The 13,547-nt window shown below is 38.3% G+C and overlaps 1 protein-coding gene across 3 annotated transcripts; it reads left to right on the top strand.

Moving 5' to 3' along the window:
• The first annotated feature begins 204 nt into the window (after window positions 1–204).
• On the top strand, window positions 205–11,801 carry irf2a (interferon regulatory factor 2a). Of its 3 annotated transcripts, none has more exons than XM_046874825.1 (10): window positions 205–604; window positions 815–955; window positions 2,027–2,120; window positions 2,214–2,313; window positions 2,854–3,030; window positions 5,510–5,547; window positions 5,636–5,732; window positions 5,810–5,974; window positions 7,150–7,190; window positions 8,792–11,801. In XM_046874825.1, the coding sequence occupies exons 3-10, from the start codon at window positions 2,034–2,036 to the stop codon at window positions 9,053–9,055; spliced, it is 969 nt and encodes a 322-aa protein (XP_046730781.1). In that variant the 5' UTR covers window positions 205–604; window positions 815–955; window positions 2,027–2,033; the 3' UTR covers window positions 9,056–11,801. The 3 variants fall into 3 exon arrangements, with proteins under 3 accessions (XP_046730781.1, XP_046730763.1, XP_046730772.1); XM_046874807.1 differs by having other exon boundaries at window positions 207–604; window positions 2,024–2,120; XM_046874816.1 differs by having other exon boundaries at window positions 207–646; window positions 2,024–2,120.
• The last annotated feature ends 1,746 nt before the right edge of the window (window positions 11,802–13,547 follow it).

Raw genomic sequence — 13,547 nt, 5'->3', positions numbered from 1 at the left:
AGTGTTTGGTGATTATTTAGTGGTTTTATTGTGAGTGTTTGGTGATTATTTAATGGTTAGATTGTGAGTGTTTGGTTATTATTTAGTGGTTAGATTGTGAGTGTTTGGTGATTATTTAGTGGTTTTATTGTGAGTGTTTGGTGATTATTTAATGGTTAGATTGTGAGTGTTTGGTGATTATTTAATGGTTAGATTGTGAGTGTTTGGTGATTATTTAGTGGTTAGATTGTGAGTGTTTGGTGATTATTTAGTGGTTAGATTGTGAGTGTTTGGTGATTATTTATTGTTTAGATTGTGAGTTGTTGGTGATTTTTGGTGGTTAGATTGTGAGTGTTTGGTGATTATTTATTGTTTATATTGTGAGTTGTTGGTGATTTTTTGGTGATTAGATTGTGAGATGTTGGTGGTTGGTTAGTGGTTAGATTGTGAGTGTTTGGTGGTTAGTTGGGTTGTGAGTAGTGAGTGTATGTTCTGCTGATACACAGTGAAACTATAACCAGTCCAACCCCGTAGCAAAGCCTCGAGTCTCTTTAAAAGCTCGTGACGTCACCGATTTCCGGAAGTACGCAGTGTTCCCGTGTTCCAGAAAACTGAGTCCGCCACGGTGATTCCAGTACACACTCCTGTCTGGGTTTTTCTTACTTGGGTCCGGTTTTTTTTTTTTTTTGTTTCATTTCGCCCTGAACTGCACGTCGACTTGAAAACGGGCCAATCGGCTTTGAGCTCGCGGTGTAGCACTTCTGCTGTCTGATTTCAGTCTGATCTCTCTCTCTCTCTCTCTCTCTCTCTCTCTCTCTCTCTCTCACGTCTTCAGTCGTGTTGATGTTCTGAACTCGGGAATGAAGTGACACGATGGCAGAAAGACGGATCCAGTGACCAGAGGAGGAAAAGAACATCCAGAATACAGGAGGGAAAAAGAGGGGAAGGAAAAGTGATCCAGTGGATCCTGTATCAGGTAACAGCTTTACTACCAGGACAACTACAAACATCCAAAAACAAACCTGACAGCAATATCTTTATAGATTTCATAGATCTGATATATAATACTATGTTTATGATTCCATATTCACTCCATCATCAGCTTTAGGAACATCTCATCAGTCTAATAACAGTGTTTATAATAACCCCATAAACTGCCTTCATCTTCAGATTATTAGATCTCCTGATGAATTATATATATACATATATATATATATATATATATATATATATATATATATATATATATATATTATAATAATATATTATTGTTATATATCTTTATTATTTTTAATCTCATAATGCGTGTCTATGTTTTAAAAAAGCACGCTTGTGTGTACGTGTGCGCGCGCGAATGTGCGTGTTATTATTAAGCAATATCCTGAGGCACCTCCTGTGTGTGTGTGTGTGTGTGTGTGTGTGTGTGTGTGTGTGTGTGTGTGTGTGTGTTTAAAAAGTCCAGTGTTGTTCTGAGATCTGGAATATGCCAGGAAATATTATTAAATAATCCAAATTAGAATTTGTTGTTGTTAATAATAATAATAATAATAATAATATCAATAATAGTAAAAATAATAATAATGTTTACTTGTATAACAAGTCAAATAGTAATTATAATCAGTTGATTCTTCTAAAATTATCTAATTTAATGTTTTTGAATAAATTAGTATAAAGTATTTTTTCCATTAAAATCAATTGTAGGTTTTATTTATAGGTAAATTGTAGGTAAATTATTTATCCGTTTAGTTCGTTTACAGTTCTTTCTTTTTTTATGTAGGATAAAACAATATTAATAAAAATACATTCCAATATATACAAATGTAAAAATAAATGTATATATTTAGCTTTTGCTTCTAATCTTTCATTCTGTTGTTGAAATGAACTTTTAATAAACAGGTCCAATAATTAATAGTAGTCATAATAATAGTATCTTCTTCCACTTCTTTTTCTTCTTCTGATTATTATTATTAATAAAAGTTATATCAGTAAACAGAGAACATTTCTCTATAAAGCGTCTGATGGATTGCTGTGTTTTTCCGAACAGCAGGGCGAAGATGCCGGTCGACAGGCAGCGGATGCGTCCGTGGCTTGAGGAGCAGATAAACGGCGGTAAAATCCAAGGCCTGATTTGGGTTAATAAGGTGAGAGGAATGGAGCCTCCTCTTTCCTGAAGCAGTAGCATGACGCTAGATCAGATTCACTAATTCCAAACGTTTTATCACTGTTATTTCCAGGAGGAAAAGATTTTCCAGATCCCGTGGATTCATGCGGCTCGGCACGGCTGGGAATTGGATAAAGACGCTCCGCTTTTTATGAACTGGGCCATTCATACAGGTATCACACCACAGGGGTTTAATACTGTACTCAGTACATGAGCTATTAAATAAATGAGCTGTTCATCTTGAAAAGTTCATAAATACTGATTGAATTCTGGTTAATTACACGGCTTAAAAACGTCAAACCTGGAATTAATACTTTTATTATCCAGACTTATGATAACTGACTGATATTCAGATATATATAAATAACTAACTGACCAAAACGAGTGGATTGTTGTATGGAAAAAAAAGATGAAGAAATGTTAAATTCCCATCCTTTTGCTGTTTTCTTTTTTTTTCTCATACCAGAAATCTTTTTTTTAAAGATATTTTATGCTTTATGAAATCTAAAATCTGATCCTGAAAATCATTCAATTATTCAAGATAAGGATCAAACATCCACAATCTGTACTGAAGCCTGAAAGTGCAGATTACGTCTCAATGTTTCTAAAGTAATCCAGTTTTACACTGGCCACAAGCTTCGGACTCGTCTTTGATATGACTACAAGCTACACACATTTAAAATTAAAGCCAAATCATGTACAATTTTCCTCAGGAAAATACCACCCCGGCGTGGACAAACCCGACCCGAAGACATGGAAGGCGAACTTCCGCTGTGCCATGAACTCTTTGCCAGACATCGAGGAAGTAAAAGACAAGAGTATGAAAAGTGGGAGTAATGCCTTCAGGATGTATCGCATACTTTCTCCATCAGAGCGAGCAGCTAAGAAAGGTATTGTATTCACATGTACAGTTTGTGACCGAGGCTTTTATCTGTGCGAGATATAATAGAATTTGAGGATAACGAAGCCTTTACACTGTAATCCAATCTAAAGCTTTTATTTATGACTTTCTACACTGCGCTTTTATTAACCACAGGGTTTAAAGTGTTTTTTCTGTTGCAGCAACATCAGTTTCACAAAGGAGCAGATTCGTATTTTAACCTCTGACTCTTTATTAGTTCTGGGGTTTTATTAAGGCTCCAGTTTTTAAGGTTTTGACTCTTGATTGGTTCCTGTTTTTGAGGTCCTGACTCTAGATTGGTGCTAGTCTAAAAGGTTCTGGCAAATTGATTGGTTCCAGTTTATATGGTTCTGATTCCTAATTGGCCCCAGTTTTTAAGGTTTTGACTCTTGATTAGTTCTTATTTTTAAGCTTCTGATTCTTGACTGGTTCCTGTTTGTGAGGTCCTGACTCTAGATTGGTGCTAGTCTATAAGGTTCTGCCACTTAATTGATTCAAGTTTATAAAGTTCTGATTCTGAATTGGCTCCAGTTTTTGAGATCCTGACTGTAGATTGGTGCTAGTCTATAGGGTTCTGCCACTTGATTGGTGCTAGTCTATAGGGTTCTGCCACTTGATTGGTTCTTATTTTTAATCTTCTAATTCTTGATTGGTTCCAGTTTGTCAGCTTCTGATTCTTGATCGGTTCCTGTCATTCTAAATCTTTATTGGTTTCAGTTTTTGGGGCTCTGACTTCTGATTGGTTTTCATTTTTAAGCGTCTGACTCTTGATTGGTGGTAGTCTATAAGGCTCTGATGCTTTATTGGTTCCCTTTTTTTTAATGCTCTGACTTTTGGTTGGAAAAACTAATTCTCTGTGAAAACTAAAAACTTTCAAGAGATAAAGAGAAAGCATTGGAAAAAGAAAAAGGTCTTTAAGCAGAAGTATTTTTAGGAGAAACAGTTGGAAAAAGCTCTTATAAATAACAAATCTTGAGCGCTGTCATGGCACACAATCTAAATTTGATAGAACTTTTGACAAAAAAGCTATTAATGAAGATAAGCAAGATCTATCAGGAGAACTACGTCCAAGTTCCTAAATCCAATTCCCTGGAAACTTGGAGACATGGGGATTATACCTGATAAACCTAGAAGGAGATGTGGTGTTTCCAAAGAGAAGAGTGAGAGCAGTAGAAGCAACCAGTGCGAAGTCAATAAAACAAATAAGTTCTTAGAACAGAAGAGGTAAAAAGGGGATGGAGATCCTTCAAAAACCTGAAAACATCTACTTCACCTTCAAAAAATTTTAATTGGTCTGGTGGAGAGTCTTCAGTGTAGAGCTGAGCAACAAGTTCTCCCTTTTACAATTCACATGAAATGTACCAAATCAAAATTCCTTTATATATATCAGGTCTTCCTCAGAGCCACCCTTTCTAATCTCACTTCCGTTCTGTGGAACACAGTTTTAAAATATTCAGGTTTGATCAAAGTTGCTGCTTGTGAAACCTGATAAAAGGATCTCAGTACTCGAATAGAGAAGTAAATGTACCAACATTTGGCCAGACTTTGGGGTTTGAGATCAATGTGTCTGAGGAAACACATTGGGGGCTTTTTGTAGCGCATGTTCCTATTCGCTAGCGACTTATAAAGAGCTCACTAGTTCTCAATTCCGGTTTCAATCCAGAAGAACAGGAAGATGGTTGCATTTAGGCGAGTCAGCTAGCTAATGAGAACTCGACTCAAGGCCAGTGGAGTTAAAGGGATGTTTTTCTTTGTTTGCTTTTTTTCCCCCCAGTTCATTCTTACCAGCTGACCTCATTCCCAGAATGCAAATCTGCTATTTGCTTACAGGAAAGTGAACAGACTTCTGGAGCATTCATACTAGTGACCTCAACGTCCCAGACTTATAGTTTTTTCTTTTCTTTATTTTTTATTTTTATAAGAAAATAATAATTAATTTCTCTTGGACAGCAGCTGAAACAGATGTGTAGGTTTCCATGGTAACAGTTGATTCACAGGGATTCGGTCTGATGATTATGCAGATACAGTAAATGCATATAATGGGAGAAGTGGTGGATAATCCATCCATCTATCCATCCATCCATCCATCCATCCATCCATCCATCTATCCATCCATCTATCCATCCCTATCTGAGTGAGATCCTGTTGTTTGTGGTGAGAAACTCACGTGTGAAGAGGAGCTCAGTCTCAGGGTGCACGTGGTCAGTACAGCACCAGTCCCACGGCTCCTGATGTCCTTTGGTACACTGACTTATGAAGGTCTGTGCTCCCTGTGACGGCGCGTGCAGCCTCGTGCTGCTGTCTGTTGGCATGTTACAAAACCAGTTTAAAAACCTTTCAATACGACCTCATATATATGACGATGTTTCATACGCATCTAAAAAACGTAACATAACCCAATTAACACAGTCGTCTTCAAGTCCTAACGCTTACACGCTTTGAGTCTCATCTAAGTTATGCTTTTTTAGCAAAGAAGAAAAAGATGGAACGGGAGGCAAAAGCAGAAGTAAGTACACCTGGGTTCACATCCTGATTATACAGAATGTGTGTCAAAAGTAGTACCATGTGTCCGATGGAAACGTGTTTATTTTCAGGGTCCTGTCCAGAGACGGAAAGTGAAGAACAGCGAGACACAGCAGAAGTCGCAGTCCAAGCAGGACACGCTGCCGGACAGCACGGTTTTATTAACAGGTGAGGTTCTCCTGTCACTGGATCACAGTGTGAAAGGTGGAAGTGTGATGACGTTCTGTGCCGTTCCTCCTCACCAGAATCTGATCGAAGCCCAGATCTCAGTTCTCCGATCAAGACGACGGGGAGTTATCTCCCAGAGGTCTGCGCCGTCGTGGAGATCACCACAGAGAACGAGGAGTCAGCGGTCAGCTCCACGCAGATCCCCTACAAGCTCCAGATCTCCCCCGTGTCATGTTACACTGGTAAGTTCTGTCTGTACACTCGCTCACGTATCAGTTCCAGATTCTTTACACTGTTTCAGTTCAGTATTTGTATGTTTTTGTATTTGTATGTTTGTACTTTATCTGATGTTGAAGTCAGGCTGTAGGACTGTGCTGTAACTCCACAGTGCTGCTGACTTCTGATTGGTCAGAAGGTGTTGATTATTTGTGTAGAACAGCAGCTCTGACTGTTGTGCAGGTTTGTATTAATGGTAATATGTTGTGGTTATTATAGTAACAGCTCGTCCACACTGTTGTACAGGACTGAAAGGAGAAGTGGAAAGTACAGTGATGCGGTTTTAGACAAAGAAGAAGAGCTGAACTTTTTTCAATAAACTAATAATAATAAACTAATGAATGTGATGGTGAGTTTGAGGGTGAGGTTGACTGAGGTTGAGGGTGAGGGTTGAGGGTGAGGTTGACTGAGTTCGAGGTTGAGGTGAGGTTGAGGTGAGGTTGACTGAGTTTGAGGGTTGAGGGTGAGGGTTGAGGGTGAGGTTGACTGAATTTGAGGGTTGAGGGTGAGGGTTGAGGGTGAGGTTGACTGAGTTCGAGGTTGAGGTGAGGTTGACTGAGTTTGAGGTTGAGGTGAGGTTGAGGTGAGGTTGACTGAGTTTGAGGTTGAGGTGAGGTTGAGGTGAGGTTGACTGAGTTTGAGGTTGAGGTGAGGTTGAGGGTGAGGTTGACTGAGTTTGAGGTTGAGGTGAGGTTGAGGTGAGGTTGACTGAGTTTGAGGTGAGTTTGAGGGTGAGTTTGACTGAGTTTGTGGGTTAAGGGTTGTGTTTGAGGGTGAGTTTGAGGTTGAGGTGAGGTTGACTGAGTTTGAGGGTGAGGTTGATGGTGAGTTTTAGGTTTGAGGGTAAGGTTGATGGTGAGTTTGAGGTGAGGTTGATGGTGAGGTTGATGGTGAGGTTGATGGTGAGTTTGAGGGTGAGGTTGAGGTGAGGTTGATGGTGAGTTTAAGGGTGAGGTTGATGGTGAGTTTAAGGGTGAGGTTGAGGGTTGATTTGAGGGTGAGGTTGAGGTTGAGTTTGAGTGTTGATTTGAGGGTGAGGTTGAGGGGTGAGGGTTGAGGGTGAGGTTGAGGGGTAAGAGTTGAGGTTGAGGGTTGACCCAGAACACCATGCTGATTTGTAATTATTGTTTTGCATTGACAGAGAGTGATGAGGAACGCTCACACAGCGGAGACGACTCAGAGGTTTGTCAGTTTCACCACTGCAGTAAAAACTTTACCTTCTACACACCAAGTTCTCCAACAGGAACTGCTTTTATATTAACATTTAACAAACTAATACACTTACACACTTACACAACTGCAGTAAGAGTCCATTTCAATTATTACTTTTTGTTTCTTTTTAGTTTTTGTGTTTTATAGAGATTATTTTAGTGTTTCACCGTGGAGATTTTACTGTTTTAGTGATATTTTTAGCTGCAATTCATTTTAGTTTTTTAGCTTTAATTTTAGGATCTATTTGGAGCTATTTTAGTTTTACCTTGTTTTTTTTTTTTGTGTTCTTTTTAAGGTTCAGATATATTGTAGTGTGTTTTTTTTTATTTTGTTTTATTTATTTTATTTTTGGTTTTAACATTTTGTTTAGGGTTTGTTATATCTCTAGTTTTTATTTAGAGTTTTTCTAAAAAAAATGTGTTGGTTTCTTTTTTTTCGAATGTGTCTATGTTTTAAGATGTTTTTAATTTTGGCTTCAGGTTCTGTGTAAAGAGATTTTTAGTTTTAGGTGTTTTCTATTTAAGATGTTAGTAGTTCTAGATGTTAGTGTACATTTTTAGTTTGGATTACAGTCTGTTTTAAAGATACGTTTATCGTTTTCTCTCTGACTCAGTTTTGTTTTTGCACTTTCAGTTTTCAAAGCTTCAGTGTGTTATTTAAAACCAGAATTAAAAATAGATCTGCAGTTCTCTCACTGCTCCCGCTGCACATCAGATACTGCTGATGTGTACGAGTTTACCAGCACATGTAGACAAATATCAGACATTTGTGATGATTACTGTGTGTGGCTTCTCCTCGTCTTAAACACATTTATTAATCTCAAAACCCTACAAGAATTACATTTCTAAAACATCAAATAAAATATCTTTAAATATTAAAATAAACACTAAAATCTCTCTCTAAACAGACCCTCAGACTAAAACTAAACTAAAACATCTCGAAACCTAAGAAATAAACCAAAAACCTAACAAATATTTAAAAATGTAAAATAATAATAATGTAAAAGTTCGATTAAAGTGAGAGTTGACATGCTGAAGAAACGTGAAAGCGGTTTATAATACATTTTAAGTTGCTCTTTTATAACTAATATCTAATTTATTTATTTGTATACATTCATTAATCATTAGTAGTGCTAGTATTTTTATTTTATTATTAAAATTAGTTATAGATGTAGTATTAGTATTTGTTTATTATTATTCTTTGTATTATTGGTAGTTTTAGTAGTTAATCATTTTCTATGACTATTTATTTGTATCATTAGTAGTTTTATATTATATATTATATTATTTGTCACAGTATTATAGTATTTATTGTGTATTATTATCAATATTATTACTTGTATTCATTTGATTATGAATTTATTATTATATTTATTATTATTATTATTATTAATAGTTGTTTATTATAGTATTATTAGTAGTTGTAATGTGTAGTAGTGTTTATTATTACTAATAATCATAATAATAATATTAATAATAAACTGACTGTAAGCGAATTGTACAGAGTTTGTTCATAATAAATTAATAATATAATAATAATAATAAAAAAATGTTTTATTTCCACACCTCCAGCCTCAGGACCTGTCGGTGGGGTCTTGCTCGTCTGTGCTCAGGATCGCTCCTAGCGTTCTGGACAAGGTGCACTCGTTCCCCTCGGAAAAGACGAACTTTTGGGTGACGAGTTGCCGCGAGGACTCTCCTATGATCAGCTACGACGTGGAGCCTTGGCGTCCGTTCGTCCCTGCGCTCACCTTCGACCTCAGCTCCTGTTCAGTTTCTTCCTCTCGCGCCAGCGTCATCATGAAAGCTGTGGACCTTTCGTCCAAAAAGACGTAGAGGCAGCGATCCGGCTACGCCGATTCCATCTCTTCATCCCTTTTTCTTTTTTTCCTGGTGCTAGGTTCAATCCCCAGGAGTGTGTAAGGTGGAACGTCGTATCTGAATGTAAGGCCATGCGACGTTAAACAGCGAGTCCAGACGTCACGTCGAACCCACAAGCAATAAACCCGGAGGTTTAGCTTCCGGGCCTCGTATCATTTCAGAGCGGTTTTACTTTAAAATACTGAACCCGTTAGTGAACTCGCAGCAGCACGGACTCCAACATTTGATCTGACCTTTAATAACATAATAAGTAACGTGTTTTTTATTTTTTACGTTCATAATTACATATAAAAAATCTAAACATTTATGATCGCATTTCCTCGCCATAAACCGAGACGTGATTAACGTCATGTCCATTTTTAACACTAAAGTGTTTTTTTTTTATATTATATCCGTTATTATAAGAATCCTCGAAAAGGCTTCTTTTCTCTCCGTTATCTTCCTTTAAACCAGGATGAAGCTGTTTAATTTAGCATGGCCTAAAACTCAAGACATACCTCAACTAACCAGTGCATTTATTTTTAAACAGGAAAAGAAATGTACAGAAATACCTCAGAGACTGCATCATGGTTCATTGCACTCAAAGTAAAGTATTAATTCTAGCGAGGAACACGTTCGGTACCAGACTCCGTCAGAGCTTCTTTTCACGATGGCAGGAGGGGATGGGTCGATGCGGTACAGAACGGTTCTGTTTTGAGGAACTTCATACGAGCTCTGTGATAAACAAGGCGGTGTTTATGTTTCTCAGGTAGCGGAAATGCTATTAATCACAAATCACAGAATGTAGGACCCTAGAAAAGTCATATTACAGCCAAGCACATGCTAATGCTAATAGGTGACCTGGTGTAAAGCAAAGTAGAAGGCGTAAGCGTTCGCGTTAACCCCAATGAATGAAATACCAGCCGCGTTTAAGCCTGAACAATAATGATGATGATTAAACGCTGGGATTTGTGGGAGATGAAATGGTTTACACCACGGCTCCGAGCCTGTGAAAGGACTGCGACCACCATTAAATCATAGGTGCAGACGTCTGCTCTTTTTTCAGCTTTTTTTTTCCCTCTGCAACGAAAAAAGTACAAGAGTCATTAGACAAGAGATTTCTGTCTGCAACGATTTGCTTAAAACGTTTTAAACCCACTGATGATAAATGATATGGTTTGTAAACTCCGCCTACTCCCATCATCTCACATGCAGCTTTACTCGACTGACCGCGACTGCACGTGAATACACTCCACTGACCGCTAATGCACGTGAATACACTCGACTGACCGCGACTGCACGTGAATACACCTGATTGACCGCGACTGCACGTGAATACACTCGACTGACCGCGACTTCGACTTCACATGAATACACTCGACTGACCGCGACTTCGACTTCACGTGAATACACTCGACTGACCGCGACTTCGACTTCACGTGAATACACTCGACTGACCGCGACTTCACGTAAATACACTCGACTGACCGCGACTGCACGTGAATACACCTGATTGACCGCGACTGCACGTGAATACTCTCGACTGACCGCAACTTCGACTTCACGTGAATACACTCGACTGACCGCGACTTCACGTAAATACACTCGACTGACCGCGACTTCGACTTCACGTGAATACACTCGACTGACCGCGACTGCACGTGAATACACTCGACTGGCCGCGACTTCGACTTCACGTGAATACACTCGACTGACCGCGACTGCACGTGAATACACTCGACTGACCGCGACTTCGACTTCACGTGAATACACTCGACTGACCGCGACTTCACGTGAATACACTCGACTGACCGCGACTTTAAAGCTGCCGTTGTGATATAAATAAACGTCATCTCACGTGTGAAGGTATTTTTATAGCATAATACACGAGATATATATATATATATATATAATGTGTGTGTGTAGTTTTGCAAGACAACTGCCAGCAAGTTTCCAGAGCTGCTTAAGAAAAGAAAACAATTTTATATCAACAAAAAGAAACAGCAAATCAATTTAATATATTTTAAAGTAAAAAATGTAAAAATTCAGCTGCTGTCAGAGCTTCTAACTGCTCTATAAAAGATTTTTTAAAAGTCAACATTCACATTCATCCCAAAGGTGTTCAATAGGGGTGGAGCTCTATAACAGGAGATCTTCCACATCCTCCAATCCATGGAAAGCAGATCTTCATGGAGCTGGCTTTGTGCATTGTCATGCTGGAGCAGGATTGGATCTCCTAGTTCAAGTGAAGCAACAATTTCATGCATTTTGGGGAAGATCCACACACGAGTGGGGAAAAGTAAAGCTTCCAGATACTTTTGGAAACGCTTTGCACCGGGTCACATGCTCATTCACGTACTTGCATTAAAGACATTAGAAAAGTGTCTTACGCTATTAGAGGCTCCATTTCAGTACACGTGGTGGAACAGAAGCACCAGCGTGACCTCCATAGATTAGAGTTCTCACATAATCAGACAGTTTAGTGTTCTTCCTTGCGCGCACACACACAGACACACACAGTGTTAGCGTGAATGTGGTGTGTTAGCAATTAAAAATGTTCAGTAGTCAGAAGGTTTTGAAGCCTTTTGTGATTTTGACACACAGACGATCTTCAGATGAGTAGATTTGTACTTTTGGGTTTATAAGTAAGGACTTGTTGATTTATTGTTTTTTTTTTCTTGATATTTCGAAGAAAATAAAAATAAATCCAGTTTGATAATCAGCAGAACGTGTCGAGGCTCAATTTCTGTTCATCTGAATAAACTGCTACAGTCACGAAACAACACACACGGTTCACCTACTAGCATGTTCTTAGGATCTGTTAAGAAACCAAAGAGAACCAGAAGGAAACCCACATGGACACAGGAAGAACGTGTAGGATGGAAGCCTTTGCCTGCTCCATCTCCATCTCACAGCATGTGCTCGCAGTCCTTACTCATTGCACACGTTTCCTGAACAATCACACACACACACACACACACACACACACAAATACCAGGGTTCCTACGCATATTTAGGACAGTATGAAAAAGTATTGTGTTTCCAGTTTTCTAAAATAAAAAAATTAGTAAAAATATTTCAGACAAATGCTACGTCTACACAAAAGTCTACACAAATCCGGATACGTAAAAAAAAATCGTTTTTAATCGTTTGAAAACACACGTCCCTGTAAAGCGCATTAGCAAATCATAAGACACTTTCACCTGCGTCATTTCTGCAAAGTCATCGTTATCCACTCCGGAGATCGTTTTCAGAAAGCTACGTTTTGGTCCACTTTTATCGCAGTGTGGACTCCTGGCCAAAACAGTGAGGAAAATATGCATTTTTAAACAAAAAAACATATTTGTGTGGACACGGCCAAAAGGTGGTTCTGTTGATGGAGTTCTGTTTTGTAGTTTCCTGGTGATTTGCACGTGAACAATCCTGCTGTTGCTGTAGGATTGAATGTTGATGAAATGTATAAATGTTTGAAAGTCAAGTCAAGAGGCTTTTATTGTCATTTCTACTATACACAGTGGTACACAGTACACAGTAAAAACGAGACAACGTTCCTCCAGAACCCTGGTGCTACACTAAACAACACAGAGCTACAACACAACACAAAGCTACATAAAGTGCAGCCTGGTGCAGACAGTGCAGACAAAAAACAGTACAGACAGACAACACAAGACAAGACACAAAACCAAGATAGCGCCGACCAGTAAACCTGCTGTATACTTGATTATACAGTACTGTGAACTGTAAAAACTATACCCAGGAGTGAATATAGGAACACACTGTAGTGCAAAAATACAGCAGCAGTCAAGATGTGCAGAAGATGGCATGTGAACAGTGTAGTGTATTATAATAAAGTCAAAGGTGCAAAAAAATCATGTAAACAATATAATAGTCGAAGGTGCAAAAGACGGCATGTAAACAGTTTTAATAAAATGCTGTGCATCGAATGTGATCTGGTGTCTTACAACATGCTCTTAAAGAGGTTTAGGCTTAATTCTGGAAAAGTCTGGAATTTTCAAATGAAAAATGTATAGGCAGAGAAGGGCAGTATTTATAATACAAGTATTTGTAGTTTTAAAATAGAGTGAAAGACTTTGTAAGAAGTTCTACATGATGACATCATAAAAATGCAGCCTCTGAATGGTGCCTACTCAGTATTTTGTTAAGATCAGAACAGAAAATTGATCCATATGGAAGAAGGTGGTGAAGGTTAGAATCCTGCCAGCTTTCAAATGGGTGTCCAATGATTAATAAATAAATATTTTATTGCTAAATATTGTATTCTTAATGAAGTAGCTGTTTAGTAGACTTGTTTGTCATTAAGTCGGTGTTACTGATGTAAAGTTCCTTCGTTACCAAACACCAAGTAACTGAATTAGAACATAATAATGATTCATTCACAAACTATTCAATATTAAACGTTAAAACTAACCTTCATGTGGGAGATCACAGGGACACGTATGTGAATATC

Source organism: Silurus meridionalis, chromosome 2 (assembly GCF_014805685.1).
Source record: "Silurus meridionalis isolate SWU-2019-XX chromosome 2, ASM1480568v1, whole genome shotgun sequence".
Taxonomy (NCBI): Eukaryota; Metazoa; Chordata; class Actinopteri; order Siluriformes; family Siluridae; genus Silurus; species Silurus meridionalis.
Note: the sequence above shows the minus strand (reverse complement) of the source record. Positions and strands in the feature narration are given on the sequence as shown.